Source organism: Pelophylax lessonae (assembly GCF_965119305.1).
Source record: "Pelophylax lessonae genome assembly, chromosome: 5".
Lineage (NCBI taxonomy): Eukaryota > Metazoa > Chordata > Amphibia > Anura > Ranidae > Pelophylax > Pelophylax lessonae.
In genome coordinates this window covers 52,963,635-52,982,426 of record NC_138772.1, presented here as the reverse complement: position 1 = coordinate 52,982,426, position 18,792 = coordinate 52,963,635, and the positions used below count along the sequence as shown (strand labels likewise).

Below are 18,792 nucleotides of genomic sequence, written 5' to 3'. Positions count from 1 at the left end.
CCATGCAGGTAGTAACGTGGTCAACCGACGACCCTAGTGCTGCTAGGCAGAGGAGCTGACCACTTAAGCTGGGTACACACAGGCCAAAAATCGCCCGAAAAACTGCTGACTTCCGGCCCCTGCGTACAGCTGTCTGCTCTACGGAGGCTAGTTTTACGACTGGCTTCTGTCAAACGGGTATGCTGGAAAACCAGCATCCGATCAGTACTGGCATCCAATGGCACTGATCATTGAGTTCTGGCAGTGGGGGCAGAACAAAAAGGCACAGTTGTCAAGATTTCCCCACTAACATCGCTTGTGTTAGTACGGCAACCTCTGTAGTAACGTGGTTGACCGACGTCACTTGTGCTGCTAGGCAGAAGTGCTAACCACTTAAACTGGGTACACACAGGCTGAAAAACCTGCTGACGTTCAGGCCCCGTGTACGGCAGTCCTACAGAGGCTGGTGGGAGCAGAACACAAAGGCACAGTGGTCGAGATTGCCCCACTAACATCGCTTGCGTTAGTACGGCAACCTCTTTTTTTTTTTTTTTTTCGTTTAGTCTGCTGGGATGAACGGAAAAGTAACTTAGTGTGTACCCAGCCTTAGCCACTGTTCTGTCTCATTTAGGAAATTCCCCATAGTTCCTGTTGTGCCATTGGAACAGGAAGTGAGGGTACATTTCTCCAACAGAGATATAGCCAGTAGTAAAAAAAACTTGTTAAAGGTTCTAACCCTACCCCCCCCCCCCCCCCCACACCATGCCCACTCTAATTGTTAAAAAATGGTTGGAGTTACGTTTTTACTGTAGATAAAATTCTCAATACCAATGGAAATATAATATCCAAGACTTTGCATACGTAATTAGAGCATTGGATTCCTATTTCCTAAACCAAGGAATTAATTGAAACCCCAGAGTTTTCCCTGAGCTGCAATATTGCCAGCGTAGGCACTTCTATGTGCTGATTCTGACAGACGCTAGCAGGAAATCTCATCAGGCAGCTTAATGTGTATTCCCCGATGCCTGCCCATACAGCTGAATCCCAGTAGCTGTCCTTTTCAATCAATAATGGATTCTTGTAGTATAAAAGAAGTGGAGGGAGGGTGATCAGCTTGGATGTGCATTATAAACAGAAGCACATTATACGTGGTAAGGGTTACTAGCTGGATAAGTGTTTTCTTATACCAAATATATAGAGATCTTCCAGGAAATTACTGCTTAGGGGGTATGTAGCCATTTTATTTATATTTTATATGCTTGAAAAGTGAGAATTTTACAGTTATTAATAATCCTATCAATCAATGAGTGTTAAAGCAGACCTTAGTGTTACTAAGCCCAGGAGCCTGCATTCACTATATCTGGTCTCCCATAGTACACAGAACATAGAAATTCAATATTTTTAGTAAATATAAACTGTTAAATACCTTTTCTCGTCAGTATATATAGCAGTCTTGTGACTTCTATCAGTGTCTTGTTAAAACTTGTAGAAGGAGTTTTCATTCTCCCCTTGTTGTCCTATAAGGATGCAGGATCCCTGATCCTCTGGACAGTGTTGATTGGTCCTCTGCTGTCACACGCACTGTCCTAAGAAAAAAAGAAAACCACTCTAGCAATGCACACCAAACTGAGCATGTGCAACTTGTCCCTGAGCTCTGTACTATTAGGAAATGATTAGGGGATGTGGAAAAAGGGGAGGATAGGAGAAGACGGGATCAAACAGCCTTTTTACACAATGCAGAGGGTTAACCCCTTAGGCTCCACAGTGATGCATATACAGACTGATTTTACTGTTGTGAGTTTAGTAAAGCTTTAATTCCCGTAGGAACATATCCCTTCCCTCTTGCTGCTGTTTGGTTACAGCAATTCTAACTACATGCTCTCCGGGGCAGTTTTATAAACTTTTCACACTCATGTTGATGCCCCTGGAGAATGAAATGATGGCTGTTGCAAATCTTTGTCACAAGACATTTGGTCAGCCATTTATCACACGTGCATTTTTAGAAAATAATAAACTAATCGAATTTTAGTGCACATAAACACAAAATAATATCAATTTTTTTAGTAAAATATCAAAGATGATGTTGCATCGAGTACCGTAAATAGATACCAAATCCTTTATGGGTTATCAGTTTAGAGTTAATTGTGAATTATTGCTCTCACTCTGATGTGTGCGGTGATACCTCACGTGTGGTGCAATTACTTTACATATACGTGCTGAACCCAGGAAAAGAATACTCTGACCTTCTAGGTTCATGCGTCACAGAGGAGATAAGGGAACGAATGTTCCTCCATCTCCTCGATGTGAAGTTGATCCCGGCTGCTTATCTCGGTCCCAGGCTCCTCAGGGGTACAGGAGAATGCAGGAACCACTGCAGGTGGTGGCGGGAGGGGAAGAGGCTTTCACAGGGCTGTAAAATTGATTAAGTGGCTATGAAGCCATCCTGATCAATTTTACCAAACAGCTGATCGTTGGCTGAAAAAAAATGACAATAACCATTTACTGTCAGGATGTTTTGTATACACACATTGGTCAGCAATTGGTTGAGAATGCAGAAACCCTGCTATGATCATGATCTGGGATGACAGCTTCTTTCTTACTGATTCCTCCTTATGGTTACAGCTCAGGGCTGATCTGTGTGAAACCAGAGCACCCAGTCAATGCCTCTGCTTCACAAAAAATCTACCTTAAGTCCTGCCTAAGAGTAGACACCACAAAATATGCCTTCTTATACCGTTAACAGCCAAAAGGCCTCCTCTGTGCACCCTTGTTACTGGGACCTGACTTTGATTAAGGCAGGCCAAACACTGATAGACTAACAGATTCCTTCATCCACATTTGTAGACCTGATAAATGCCAACCAGTCTTGTTGCTGCCCACTCGCGTTATGACACTACCATTTGACATCTTCAAGACCCTGTGAGGAACACTACGAAAAAAGGAAAAAGGGAAGGCATTGCTCCTAAAAGGAATAAACTTTATCAGCCCCCTGAGTGTCATGAACTTGTGAACTGGGCATTCCCCAATTATTCACCCTAGAGTTTGTCATCCATAGAGTGCAGTCTTTGGGACCAGAACAAGATCCACTTATATTATACCTTCATTGCAAAAAAACCTGTTCGAAGGAGGACTCCCTTTATTTTATATCTGACAGTACATACACCCTGCTTCTATTAGTCCAGCATTATCACACATACACGTCGGGATCATTCCGATGGAAGCCAAAGAGCTATGTAAACCATCCAAGAAGGACCAACCTGCACTCCAGTTCTTTTAAGGTTCTTTGCGGTAAAAGCAAGAAAGCAATAAAGCCTCTAAAGTATGTGTGTTTTACTATGCAAAATTCTGGAATACAAACTATTTGCAATTGAAGGAATACAATACAAGACTGACTGGTCTACACATGCACACGCTACCTAAACGTTCCAGCAAATGAGCATGAACAATGGTCTGTGTACAATAGGAATACTTTAAAGTTACTTAGCTCAGGTTATAGTGGCTTCATGATCTCCATAGACAACCAGGACCCCAGGCTCTACTCTGAGTTATTGCAGAAAATCGGGCAATAGCATCCTCAGATGAAGTCTCTTCTGACACAGTACTTAATATACCATTATGGAGCCCTGCAAAAACTACTCCCTTTTTGGCTTCTGCACAAGTCTGCATTCATGTCCTTTTTTCCCCTGCCCGTACTTACTGCCAACAAAATTTCCTGTCCTTCGCTTCATAAATCCAGTCCAACGAGTTAATTAGCAATGGAATAGGGGAATCTTAGCTTCTGAAAATGTTAGCTTCATGCAATATATTTGTGCTAGAAAAATTACTACGCTGTGTCGTGTCATGGGATTTAGATTGATATAGAATTTTAAGTATATTGACTGTAACAATAGTATGCTACTAATAGGTGCAAGTGTGCAGTATGGCCTGACCAATTTAGTGCAATTAGAAGTGCAATTTTGTTTCTCTTTTCTTCAGCGTGTTTGTGTAGTGTAAGTCTGCTTGATCAGAGTGGTCTCAAAACCTTTTGGCTGGGAGGGCAACAGAAGCGCCTCAATTGGGTGGTTCTGAAAGATTAATGAATTGTCATTTGCCTTTGTGCTCGGTAAAGTGCACAGGATAAATGCAAGGACAGAATAAAGCTTTTTAGCGTTTAAGTCCCCGAATGTCCTCTGTGTCTTTCGAATCACTGATTCTTTTTCCCGTCTGTTCAAGGCATTTTCATGTTACTGCTAATTTATTCATTTTCCAGTCAAAAGAGATTAAGCCTCAGGTTTCAGGCCATTATGAACTTTCACAATGTTTTTATGTTGTCATTGTCATTTTCTGCTCTCCGTTAATTGCAGCGTGTTATCCATTTTTCAGAACGCGACTTGAAGAGCTCCGAATGTTCCTCGAAAATGAAACATGGGAGCTGTGCCCAGTCAAGTCCAGTTTCAGCATATTACAGTTACATGTAAGTGCATTAAAAGTTTTGTAAGGGATAGTTATTGAATTTGTTATGGTTAGAGACTTGTGGCTTTTACTAGCAATTGTCCAGATCCTGACTGTCCCCTAAGGATCATTTGAGATGTTAAGGTTGATTTACTAAAACTGGAGACTGCAAAATCTGGTGCAGCTCTGAATGGTAGCCAATCCGCTTTAACGTCCGCTTGTTCAATTAACTTTGACAAAAAAAATGTGAGCTGATTGATTTATATGCAGAGCTGCACCAGAGTTTGCACTCTCCAAGTTTAGTAAATCAACCCAATTGTCACTCATTGCTGGACCCTAACAGGCACGGTGTAGGATCCTTCTCTTTTCTCCATAGAAAAGAGAATCCTCTTCAGTTCAATAGAGGTTTTTCTGGTTTGTCACAGAACTCCCCTGGCAAGCACATGATCTTAAACAATGTCATGTTCGACTGATTCCTAGACTTTGGGGAACCTAAAGAGTCCTGTATTGCTCCTAGTTTGATGGACTGACATGATGTAGGGCTATTTTCTAATACCTCCTCTAGCGCCCAACAAGCATACTTGCCTGCTGTTGTCTCTGCAATGTAGCTGAACATCGCAAGCCACAAAACAAAGACATAAAGCGGGGTTTAACCCAAAATCAAAAATTGTATATATTATAGCTTGCCAATCATTAGGTGTGGTGGCTGTATTACTTTTCTTTTTTTAATTTTTTTGTTTTCCCCTCTGTTTTCACCTGGTGTCCTGGCCAGTAATACACCTCCTGTATTAGAATGCCCTCATGCTGGATGAAGGAGCACGGGGGCATTGTCAGTTGGGGGGTAGGGAGGGGAGTGTTAGATGGACTAGCAAATTTAGATACACTAACAAATTGAAGCCAGAGTCCAGATCACACTTTCTAAGCAGTTACAGCAACAGTTGTTTTTTTTTCATTTGGGATATAGGTTTTGCATAATAAATAAAAGCTGTCTCTTGTAAGTATATGAAAGGCAAAATAAAAAAATGTACAGTGCTACATGTTTCCTATGTTTTTTTTTTTTTAAGGCCCCATGTATGCTACAGCTGCTAAATTGAAGTTTAGGAGCAGTTGGGTGTTTTTTTCAGCAGCCCCTGAACTCTCCTCTGTTATCTTGGGTGTACATGTACAATCGGTAGTTTATAGTAGTTTAGAGGCAGTTGATGTTACAGGCTTTTTTTTTTTTGAAAATCCCATTCAGGACTGTAGTTTACCTGCATTTCAAACGCCAAATGCTTGTAACCGCGGTAAACTGCATTTATACGCATTTGCGTTTATAAGCATTTTTAAAGGGGAAAACATTTCTGATAGATTTTAAACATTTAAAAATGTTGAAAAAACACAGGTTTCACTGCATGCTGTTCACTGCATCAATGGATGAGTGCAGTAGTGATGAACTCTGGTCCTCTCATGCAACCTTCTACATCTTTGGAGCCTCAGCAACATCACGAGCATTTCCTTACACATGCTCATGATGGGACCCATAGTGAAAACACAAAAAAATAAGACCGCTATCTACAAGCACACTTTTCTCAAAGAATGGCTGAAATAGTTAATCATTTCCTTTTTTTCTTTCGTTCATTGATGGACACAGCTCCTGTCATTCTTGGCCGTTGGGTTATACTGCCCCCTACAGGAGTAGGACAATGGGCAGAAAAAAAATTTTTGGCTACACCCATGGGCAGTCCCAGGGGGTATACTCCCTCTCCCTGCTATAGTCACTTTTTTCTTTCTGCCTAGTCAGGAGTAAGGACATAGTTTCTTGCTGGGATCTTTAGTCCTGGCAACCTTTTTTAGATATTTTTTTCCTCCTGGATTATTCCTATGAGATCTACTGCCGGACTGTGCGACGAGCTGTAAAATCTAGATCCAGTTTGTTACCCCAGTCTGGCCAGCAAGCGTGTGCAGACCTCAGCTCCGCGCTAGGACGGCCCGCAAAATAGCCCCACTGGACGGGGCTGGCCCTGCGAGTTAAATGTCTCCTGAGGTCGCTTATGACCTGGCCTCGACCTAAGTCACAGCGTTCCTCCTGGCCAACAGCCCCCCCCCCCCCTCCCTATTTCAATAGAGAGGAGGATTTCTCTGGAGCGGTGCCCACCTGGTTTCTGGTATGGTAAGTAGCTGTCCCCCTCTGTTCCTGGAGGGTTTTGGGGTGGACATGGGCCCCTCCTTGGGACGGTCGGAGCCTGGGTTCCCCTCTACCCGCAGGCAACCCCCCTTTTTTTGCTGAGTCCCTCAGCCTGCCCCCTGCTCCACATACATTGGAGCTGTTTGGGTGGTCTTGTCCTGGCCTAGGATGGGGGCAGGGCGCTGTCTGGCAATGTGGGCCGGCGGGGGGGGGTGCACCGCCGGTGACCGGACGATCGATTATGCGAGGGATTGGGGGAGGGGGGTTTTGTACCTGGTGAGTGCTCCTGCCAGGGCCCTCCCATCCTACCTGGATCTGTCCTTAAGGCCTGGCTCCCATTTCTGGGTTCCTGTATACCTCATGGCACCATCATTTTGTTGTAGCTTGTGTATTCTTATACACGGTGGCTATGTCTGTGTAGTTCAGCGGCCATTTTCTTATGGTTTTACATTGCAAATGGCCGCAGCCATGACAGCGTAGCCCTGTGGGCAGCGATTTTGGTGGTAGGAGCTCCTCTTTATCACCTGGTGTTGACTCCTGGATCGTTTAGCTTCCTGATCGCTGCACGTGTAGTACGGCTTCTCCTGGTGGTTGCAGGTGCCTGTGTCGGCAGGTGGTGAATCTGGTGGGGTCCTCCCCCTCTCTCAGAGGATCACTCTGTGCCTTGTGCTTGGCGACCGGGTGGTGCTGCCAGCGCGGTGGGGGTCGTCCCTTGGCAGTGTTACACTTTTTGTGGGGTCCACTTGGTGGCTCGCGGAGTCTTTGGAGCTCATTTCCCCCACCTGATCCCCTCTGAGGCTGCGGGGTCCTTCGGGTCCAAACCAACCAATCATCCATGCACTGATGGCGGTCCTTGAGTCCCTTGTGTCTCGGGTGTAGGCGACTTGCGGGCAACGGGCTAGCAAAAAGCGCCCCTGCCTTCCTCTGTCTCTTCAGATCCTGAATCTAATTCGGCCGCTGCGGACGTGGGTCATCCTTCTGGGTCTGCGACCACGCGCCTAGAATCCTTTAATTGTGAGGATGATTCCTCCACGTCTACGACGGTGGCGCAGGTACCCTTTGGTGCTCACAAGCCACCCAGAGCGGCAAAGGTGTTTTCTTTCCCTGCTTATTTTGACAGAATTGTCGCAAAAGAGTAGGGATGACCAAAGCGCCCCCCACGGGGTTCCTAATCGCTTTACGAGGCGTTTACCCCTATGTGGAGTCCCTTCTTAAGAAGTGGACTGTCCCAAGGGTGGTGGACCCTCTGGTTTCCAAATTAAACAAGGCAACCATGATTCCGGTTGAAGAATCCCTGGCCTTTAAGGACCCGGCAGACTGGAAGGCGGAGGCTCAGGCCCGCACTATGTACACCTTAGCTGGTTCGGCGGTGAGGCCGGTATTTACCATTGCCCTTGGTGGCAAACTCTGACCAAGTGGGCTAAGCTCCTACGCCATGACCAGGAGGGAGAACAACTCCCCCCTGCCTTTGCTGAGCTGGCTGACCAGGGGCTGCAGTTTATCTGTGATGCCTCTTTGGATGCAGCTCCTTTGATGGCTCGTCTCTGTTTTGGCGGTAGTCCTTAGGCCTGTCGTTTGGCTTAAATGCTGGTCTGCGGATCAGACTTCTAAAAATGCCTTGACTGAACTTCCCTTTCAAGGAAATCGCCTGTTTGGAGCTATGGATGGATGACATCATTAAAGTTCTCACATGTGGGAAGAGTATTTTTCTTCTGCAGGCTACTAAGGGCAAGGAACCTTGTCGTAGACGTGGACCTTCCTTCTGGGCTGATAAAATTTTTTTTTTTGTCCCTCGGGGGAGACTGACAAGGGCTCGAAGCCTTTCAGGACCTCCTCTGGCAGATCCAAATGAACCTGGTCTGGCAAGTCGTGAGCGGGCTTCTCCAGAACCGCAGACAAGGCTTCTTCTGCGTGAAGGTGCGCCCTCATCCGTATTGAGGGGTGGGGGGACGTCTTCACTGATTTCTAGACCCGATCGAATTTCGCTCTTATCCCCGGCAAGGTTTTTTTCCTTCCAACCTGCGCCGCTTCACAGACCGGTTACAAGGTCTGTTTGGGGCGGTACAAGACTTTTTCCTTCAAGGGGTGATTGTTCCGGTTCTGAACGTTTTCAGGGTTTTTACCCAAACTTGTTCACAGTCCACAGGAAGGAAGGCAAAGTGCATCCAAACCTGGACCTCAAGGCGCTAAACTGCTTTGTGCGGGTACAGAAGTTCAGAATGGAGTCCATTCAAACGGTGATGGCATCTCTGCATCAGGGGGATTTCCTCGCCTCTGTAGTTATCAAGGATGCCTATCTTCACATTCCAATATGTGCCAGTCACCAGCGTTTTTTCCGCTTTGCTGTGGGAGAGGAGCATTATCAGTTTGTGGCGTTACCCCTGCAATTCGTCTGCAATTGGTCATCCCTCTGGATTTGCATGCGGGTGCTGGGCCGGTTGGTATCTACCTTTTGAGGCGGTTCCGTTTTCACAGTTCCATACGAAGTCCCTGCAAAGCGAGATTCTGACCAAGTGGTACAAGACTCCACAGTTTCTGGACAATCTGATCCGACTGAGTCGGGGAACAAAGGAGTTCTGACATGGTGGCTGCGCTCTCCGGTGCTTTGGCTGGGAAAATCCTTCTTTTGTATTGGACATTGGTCACCACAGATGCCAGCCTTGTCCGGCTGAGAAGGCGTCCTCAGCAAGCATTCTGCTCAGGGAATCTAGATTCTGGAAGAGCCCAAACTGCCGATCAATGTCCTGGCACTTCGAGCAATCAGACTGTGTCTGGACTATTGGAAGGATCAACTTTAGGGATGTCCAGTGCGCATTCAATCGGAAAATGCCACAGTCGTGGCCTATGTCAATCACCAAGGGGCCCACAAGAAGTGCCCCGGCAGCTCTGGAGGTAGCCAGTCAGGTGCTAAAGGATAGAGGTTTGTCTGAGTTGTGATTCCTACATTGTTAAAAGCTAGGAAATCTACTACGAGAAAGATCTACCATCGTATGTGGAAGACGTACATTACGTTGTGTAAGTCTTTTGGGGTGCATCCTCGCTCCTTCTCGGTGGCTCGGATCTTATCCTACCTTCAACGGGGGGTTGAACAGAAGTTGGCCTTGAGTACCATCAAGGCCCAGATGTCGGCTTTAGCGGTCTTCTTCAAACAACCTTTGGCCACACACTTCCTGGTGGGTACCTTGCCGCCTTGGGATCTCAATTTTGTGCTTTCAGCTCTACAGAAGCCTCCCTTTGAAAATATTCGGGAGATTCCCTGCTTATGCTGTCCCAGAAGGTGGCCTTTTTGGTGGCTATCACCTCTGCATGCAGGGTGTCGGAACTGGCGGCATTATCCTATCATTCACCTTCTATGGTGATTCACAAGGATAAGGTGGTGCTTCGCCCCTGTCCATCATTCCTTCCTAAGGTGGTCTCTGACTTTCATTTGAATGAAGACATTGTGTTGCCATCCCTGTGTCCCAGGCCTAAACAAAATTGCCTTGTATGCCTTGGATGTGGTCCGGGCAATTAGGGTGTACTTGACAGCTACCGAGTCTTTCAAGAAGTCAGACTCTCTATTTCTGCTCACGGATGGACCTTGCAAAGTGTTGCCTACTTCACCTGCGACCATTTCCAGATGAATATGACAGATGGTGATTCAGGCCTATTCCATCAGGGGTCAGGTTCCTTTCCTTGTCAAGGCGCACTCTACTAGGGCGTGTAGTGCCTCCTGGGCCTTCCGTTATCAGTCGTCAGTGAGGCAGGTTTGCAAGGCGGCCACCCGGTCTTCGGTGCACACTTTTACAAAGTTTTATAAAATGGATGTGTTGGCATTCTTCAGATGCTTCCTTTGGACGCAAGGTTTTGCAGACTGCTGTTTAAGAGAACCTGATCCTCTTTGAGGGTGTATTGTTTGTTTTTTTTGTTTTTTTTCAGGTGGGCTCCAGTTGTTTTAATTGAGCCCCTGTTGCCTGGTTGGCTAATGATTAGCCTTGGGAATTTTTTGTCTGTTTCCCACCCCTCATGTTTGTCACTGCTTTGGGACGTCCCAATGGTCAAGAATGACAGGAGCTAAGTCCGTCAATTAACGAAAGAGAAAATGGGATTTTTGACCTACCATGAAATCCATTTCTCTGATGTTCATAGACGGACACAGCACCCACCCCTCTGTTTAGTGACTATAGCAGGGAGCGGGAGCATACCCCCTGGGACTACCCATGGGTGTAGCCAGAAGTTTCTTTCTGCCTAGTGTCCTACTCCTGTAGGGGGCAGTATAACCCAATTGTCAAGAATGACAGGAGCTGTGTCTGTCAATGAACATCAGAGAAATAGATTTTATGGTAAGTCAAAAATCCAATTTTTTTCATTAATTGTGGGTATTTGGGAGGGTCTCCTAAGGTTAGCTTTAAAAAACGCTTCCAACCTCAAATGCTCATACCGCTGCTAAACTCGGTGTGTAAAAGCTGTAAAATGGACGTTTTCACTGTCGGTTTCCAGCATTCAGAAAAGGTTTTCAGCTGCCCTGTGTACAGTGCCTTGAAAAAGTATGCACCCCCTTGACCTTTTACCTATTTTGTTACATTACAGCCTTAAGTTCAATGTTTTGTTAATCTTGATTTTATGTAATGGATCAGAACACAGTAGTCTAAGTTGGTGAACTGAAATGAGAAAAATATATGCATAAAATTATTTTTTAGAAATAAAAAAAGATATAAATAAATAAAAAGAGTGGCCAGAAAAAAAAACATTACTTTCAGCAAAAAACAAAAATGGCACGTTTTGAGTTTGCGAAAAGGCATGTTGGAGACTCCCAAAATGTATAGAAGGTGCTCTGGTCTGATGAGACTAAAATTGAACTTTAAGGCCATCAAAGAAAACATTATATCTGTTGCAAACCCATCACATCACACAAAGAACATCATCCCCACAGTGAAACATGGTGGTGGTAGCATCATGCTGTGTGGATGTTTTTTCAGCAGCAGGGACTGGGAAACAGATCAGAGTTGAGGGAAAGATGGATGCTGCTAAATACAGGGATATTCTTGAGCAAAACCTGTACCACACTGTGCGTTATTTGAGGTTAGGATGGAGGTTCACCTTCCAGCAGGACAGTGACCCCCAAACACACTGCTAAAGCAACACTTGAGTGGTTTAGGGGAAACATGTAAATGTGTTGTAATGGCCTTGTCAAAGCCCAGACCTCAATCCAATAGAAAATCTGTGGTCAGACTTAGATTGCTGTTCACAAGCGCAAACCATCCAACTTGAAGCAGCTGGAGCAGTTTTGCAAGGAGGAATGGGCAAAAATCCCAGTGTTAAGATGTGGCAAGATCATAGAGACTTATCCAAAGCGACTTGGAGCTGTGATTGCCGCAAAAGGTGGCTCTACAAAGTATTGACTTTAGGGGAGTGAATAGTTATTCACACTGACTTTTTCTGTTATTTTATCCTATTTGTTGTTTGTTTCACGATAAAAAAAAAAAACATCTTCAAAGTTGTGGGCATGTTTTGTAAATTAAATAATGCAAATCCTCAAAACAATCCATGTTAATTCCAGGTTGTGGGGCAACAAAACTCGAAAAATGCCAAGGGGGTGAATACTTTTGCAAGGCACTGTATATGAGCTCTAACAGTAGCTTTTCTATTAGCTTTGAAAATGGACAAAAGAAAAGAAAAATAAAAAAAAAACGATCTTCCATAGACTTTAGTAATGTTTGGCATAAGTTGGAGGTTCACGGACTTCTGCTGGGGTCACCAATCTCGGCTCACACTGAACGTGGGCAGATTTGGTCATCCCTAATTGACATATAAAGAGTGGAAACTCTTTCTTGGAAGAGGGTTAGCCTCTGATCTCTTGTAAAGCACAGCAGTGTCGCCTGATGCCGGCTAGCCAGGTGGCCAATGGACAAGTCATTAAGAAAGTTAATGATTCAGAAAAAACATTAGTGGCCAGGAACATGAATAATATGATTACCGCTTCTGGTCCTCCTCTTCCCATCTATAGCGCCATATTCTCTCTTTCACCGCATATTAAAAATGAATACACAAATTGAACTTCTGACCCTGTGACGGTTGTGATAATGTCTTTCTACAACATTGTGTCCATGTCTTGCTGATTTAACTAGAAAATAAATTAGAAGGAGAGACTGGTGAAAGGATTATCCTTGTCCTGTCCTCCAGAGCGTGCAGCAGGGTTACACACTGGTATATTAGGACACAGCATCATAACTAAATTGTTATAAGTACTTATGTAATTTGTAAGCTAAGCATATCCTGGGAGAAATAAGATTTTATATTGGAGGGAACCTTTTGTAACTTTGCAAGTTTGCACAAACATATGACCGACCTGTCACAATTTACAATAACGGTATACTGCCATTTAAAAAAAAAAAAAAGCTTCACCTTTTAATATATTTAAAAAAGCCTTCCTTGAGCTCCAGTCAGTGAATGCCTAAAATGTGATAATGTCATAAGTCTGCTGCAGGCCAGATGCCTATTCCATCAAGGGTCAGGTTCCTCCTTTCCCTGATTTGAGGAGGAAAAAAGCTGCACTTCTGGTTGTAGATGTGAAGTGATAAAATCCAGTTTTATTGATATCCAAAATAAGACAATAAAAACATATGAAGCATATCCACAATAGCCAGAGACATGGGGAAAAAAGTGCACAGCGGTTAACGCGTTTCACGGAAGCGTCCGCTTAGTCGTAACCAACTTGGTTACGACTAAGCGGACGCTTCCGTGAAACGCGTTAACCGCTGTGCACTTTTTTCCCCATGTCTCTGGCTATTGTGGATATGCTTCATATGTTTTTATTGTCTTATTTTGGATATCAATAAAACTGGATTTTATCACTTCACATCTGCAACCAGAAGTGCAGCTTTTTTCCTCCTCACATCACTTTGCCTGGATTGCGGATCCTTGCCTGCACCTGTGTTGGATGTTTGTGGGATTGTTTTCTCATCGGAACGGCTCTCTTTCTCCCTGATCAGTTCCTCCTTTCCCTGGCAAGGCTCACTCTACTGGGGCGCTTGGTGCCTCCTGGGCCTTCCGTCATCAAGGGTCAGTGACGCAGGTTTGCAAGGCGGCCACCCCATCGTCGGTGCACACTTTTACCTTTCCTACAGTGATCAGACATTATATAGCAACTTTGTAGCAAAGTCATAAGGTGAGAGGCTGTGGTGTCGTGTGATTTTATGTCAGATCAAAATCTGCACACCCACCCACTCACCAGAGTTTACATGATTGTGTCGTCACTGAGCCAACATCTCAGGTCAAGAAGTATATTGACCCTCAGAATTGCTTGAACAAAGGTAGTCCCATCTTTCTGGAGAATGAAAAAAACAGACACAGGCATTGTTGAGGGGAACTAGAAATAATATACCTAAAAGTTTTACACTTCATTATTATTTAGTATGGATACAATTAACATCAAAAAATATGTCAGACCCTAGGTCAGGTGTACCTGCAGTCAAAGTGAAAGCAAACCTATGGGAACAACAAAACTACTAACCAGTTTATGGGAACAACAAAACTACTAACCAGTTTATGGGAACAACAAAACGACTAACCAGCTTATGGGAACAACAAAACTACTAACCAGCTTAACCACTTTACCACCGGAGGATTTTGCTGTCTTACGTCCAGGCCACTTTTTGCGATTCGGCACTGTTCGACTTTAACTGACAATTGCGCGGTCATGCAACGCCATACTCAAACTAAATTTACATCCTTTTTTTCCCACAAACAGAGCTTTCTTTTGGTGGTATTTGATCACCTGTGCGATTTTTACTTTTTGCGCTATAAACAAAAAAAGAGCGTAAATTTTGAAAAAATAACTATTTTTCAAGTTTTTTTTATATGAAATTCCCCCCCAAAAAAATGTAAAAATCAAAATCTTTTTAAATTTTTGGCCAATTTGTTTTCTGCTACATATTTTTGGTAAAAAAAATCGCAATAAGTGTATTTTGATTGGTTTGCGCAAAAGTTATTGCGTTTACTAACTAAGGGAAAAATTTCTGTCATTTTTGGTGTTTTTTTTTTTTTTTAACGAGTAATGGCGGCGATCTGTGATTTTTTTTTTTTTTACAGGACTGCGACATTGCGGCGGACAGATCGGACCCTTGACTGACATTTGACACTTTTAGAGGTTTCAGTGACATTACTACAGTAATCAGTGCTATACATATGCACTGTTACTGTAAAAATGACACTGGCAGGGAAGGGGTTAACTTTATTGGAGATTCAAGGGTTAAATGTGTCCCTAGGGGTGTGCTTCTAACTGTAAAGGGGTGTGGCTTTTCATGTATATAGTAAAAAAACTATCAGCGCAAGACTAAGTGAAATTCAAATGTGTATAAAATGTGCTAGAATAAATCAATATATAAATCCGGCTGCATACACAAATTGTGTCCACACCTCACAACAAAAACATAAAAATCAAAAAATGTGCTGCGCCAGAAGTGCACAAAAATAATAAGTGATTAATGAATCAACAAGTGTTATCAACAAAATATGGTGTCCATCATATGTGCTCTGATGAAACATAAATGTTCATATAAAGTGCTCCAAAGTAATGATTAGTATATCCAGGTGATGACAGGACAGCCTCAATCCCTTGTGAATCAAGCAGGAACCACCAGTGTGTGAACTCCCTCCACCAGTAAGATTGGCCTCTCACCTTGATACCAGACCCAAACGGGCCAGCATGAGCATATCAGGGGATAAACAGACTATCACAGGTAACCTCTCCAGCCTTCACCTCCGGGGGTCGCCAGGACATAAAATAAAGATAAAGCAAAGATCTAGTGCTCTCTGAATGTAAATAATGAGCTTTTATTGAGCATAAAGGGGTAACTCACATTTGTTGGGCACTCAGCCGTGCCTGCTGTTATGGCATTCAGTGTTGGAGAGTAGCACCCGAGTGATCGGCGTCAGGGACGCAGGCTCCGCCTCCCTATACGCGTTACGCCTGGAGCGTGGGCTCCGTTTGGCTTCTTCGGTAGGGGTCATTCATGGCTTTTCATGTAACCACAGAGACATACGATCCTACATAGAAGGATCGTATGATCTCTGCAGTTACACCAGGGAGAATGACAGGCGGCTTTGTTTACATCAGCCGCCTGCCTTTCTCCCTCTGCAGCGGACGATCGCGAGTGACGGTGGACATCGGGTCCGCCGGTCACACGCGCGGACATGTCAGGGAAATGAGCGGGAGCGCGCCTTCGGTGGCGCGCGCTCGCCCCCTATTGGCTCGTGGGCGAGTGACGTATATATACGTCACTTCGCCCAAGAGGGGCTGACCGCCGCAGTAAGTGTACTTGCGGCGGTCGGCAAGTGGTTAAAGAGGAGCTCCAGGCTCCTTCAGAAAAAATTTCAGCAGCTACAAATAGTTTAGCTGCTGACTTTTAATATAAGGACACCTACCTGCCCAGGGATCCCATGATGTCGGCACCCCAAGGCGATTCTTTGGTCGGCTTTGGGTGCAATGTATTCTGTACAATGCATCTGTAGTAAAGGAAATAGGAATTGAAACCTTGCGGTTTTACAACCTGTTTCCTAATGTTCATGTGGGAGTTGCGCTGTGCTTTATGAATGGTTCTGCCGTTCTCTGGGACCTCTGTGCGTCCCAGAAGGCAGAGGAGGGACTGGAAATGTTGTAGCCCAATGATTGGCAATCTTACCCGGAAGTGGGAATGGGTACCTGTCAAAACCAGGCACCCGCTCCCCCCCCCCCCCCCAATAAAGGCCAAATGTGGCAGTGGAGCGCGCAAACTGGAAGAGCTTCCTTTTTTGGGTGGAGCTCTGCTTTAATGGCCTGTGCCAATAGGTTTTGAGCTTGTAAAAATGGCATCAGTTTGACATCAGTTTAAGACACTTCCTGAGATCAATGGGATGTTAGGGAGATTCACCCTCCTTATTTGTCCTATTTACCGATATCACTGAAAGTGAAAGTAACATAAAATCCCAAATTTTGGCTTGACATCAGAACAGTAATAAATGGGGACACTAGTTCTGGTGACACACCAGGGATTCCCTCACTTTGGAGGGATTTCCCTCACTTTCTGTTGGCTATAGGATAGGAAGTTAGGGGAAATCTCCCCATTGGGACACAAATGACAAAAAAGGAAAACTGATGGGTGTTGTAACCCTCCCTTACTCTGTCCAAAATTTAAATAAAAAAAAAAAAAAACTTTAGTTATATGTTAAACCCTGCTGTGGGGGAAATATGTTGGGGCTTTGGCTTTGAGTGGGAGTGAGCAGTGTGCTGTCATTGCAGTAAACCTTGGCTGGAGTTAAATTGTTGCTAAACCTACAACAGTGAAATCAGTCTGTATATGCAGCAAAGCATGCTCGTTATACTCACTGTGAGCATGCTCGTTATACTCACCTAAGAGTTTAATCCTCCACATTATGTAAAAAGGCTATTTGATCCTGTCTTCTCTGATCCTCCCCTTCCTCCACTATCCCCAATTCAGTTTGGTGTGTATTGCTTGAGTGTTTTTTTTTTTTTGCTTGGGAGGGTGCATGTGATCAGCACAGGGCCAATCAGCACTGTCCAGACAGGGTCAGGGATCATGCAGCCTCATAGGACAGTCAAAAGAGAATGAAAACTCTTCCTATAAGCTTTAACCACTTTACCACCGGAGGATTTTGCTGTCTTACGTCTGGACCACTTTTTGCGATTCGGCACGGTTAACTGACAATCGCGCAGTCATGCAACGCCGTACCCAAACGAAATTTACGTCCTTTTTTCCCCACATACAGAGCTTTCTTTTGGTGGTATTTGATCACCTGTGCAATTTTTACTTTTTGCGCTATAAACAAAAAAAGAGCGACAATTTTGAAAAAATAACAATATTTTTCTCATTTTTTTTTATATGAAATTCCCCCCCAAAATGTAAAAATCTAAATTTTTTATCATTTTAGGCCAATTTGTTTTCTGCTACATATTTTTGGTAAAAAAAATTGCAATAAGTGTATTTTGATTGGTTTGCCCAAAAGTTATTGCGTTTACTAACTAAGGGAAAGATTTCTGTCGTTTTTTGTGTTTTTTTTTTTTTTAACGAGTAATGGCGGCGATCTGCGATTTTTTTTTTTTGCGGGACTGCGACATTGCGGCGGACAGATCGGACCCTTGACTGACATTTTTGACACTTTTGGGGTTACCAGTGACAGTACTACAGTAATCAGTGCTATACATATGCACTGTTACTGTAAAAATGACACTGGCAGGAAAGGGGTTCATTTTATTGGAGAGGGAGGGGTTAATGTATGCCTGGTGCTTACTGACATGTGTGGGGGGAGGTGACTGAGTGACACAGGGACAGATCGCAGGTTCAGCTATGCTGAACCCTGCAATCTGACCCTGCCTGTCACTTAGGAGATCTGCCCGCTTTGTTTACACAAGCGGGCGGATCTCTATTCTCGATTCCCCAACGATCGGGGAAGAGCAGCGGCGATCGCTGCTGCTCCTCCCCTGGCCCGACTCCCGCTGTGACTGAATACAGCGGGAGTGAGCCTCCGGCGGTGCGCGCGCGCCGCTGAGAGAGGCGAATGTCTGGCGACGTAGGACTATGTCGCCAGACGTTATCGAACCACTTTGCCGCAGTAGAGCTCTAGTGAGCAGCGGTAAAGTGGTTAACCAGACACGGCTAAAAGTCAGAAGACTGCTATATACTGCTGATGAGAAAAGGTATTTAGCAGTTTGTATTTACTAAAACTATTGCATTCCCATGTTCTGTGTATAGTGGGAGACCAGATATAGTAAATGCAGGCTCCCGGGTTTAGTAACATTTTAAATTTCTTTGGTGTGTGCCCCATTATTTGTATGGTGGACTACAATGGGGCAAAAGTGGACTCCAGGGCTTTGGCACTTTGCTGATTGGACCCTCATATTTACCTTAAGAAAGTAAAACTTCAGCAGGTTGATTAGAGCAGCCTAGAAATCCCAAAATGAAGGGTGTTCACTTTGGGGTCATTCACACCAAGCTGATCAGGTGTAGTGGGGTTTAACTTATGTGCTTTAACATGTGTTATGTCATGGCAGTCCCTTCATTTAAGTAGCCTGCCATGTGCCGCAATTAAGTGAAAATTGGAACTGCACCAGTTTTGGTAACCCAGCCACACACAGTAGTGTATCAGTGTGGGTGGAGGTGTATTGCAACAGATAGGTGTGAATGGGCCCATAGGCAAATGCCTCCCAGAGCTTGCAAGGATCCACCTTCCCTTATTGAAGG

At 44.5% G+C, this 18,792-nt stretch overlaps 1 protein-coding gene across 1 annotated transcript in view; it reads left to right on the top strand.

Moving 5' to 3' along the window:
• VPS50 (VPS50 subunit of EARP/GARPII complex) overlaps positions 1-18,792 on the top strand; it is a 428,941-nt gene that overhangs the window by 345,938 nt on the left and 64,211 nt on the right. The window contains exon 17 of the mRNA XM_082258038.1: positions 4,342-4,432. Within this exon, the coding sequence (XP_082114164.1) occupies positions 4,342-4,432 (91 nt within the window). The remainder of the gene's footprint in view (positions 1-4,341; positions 4,433-18,792) is intronic.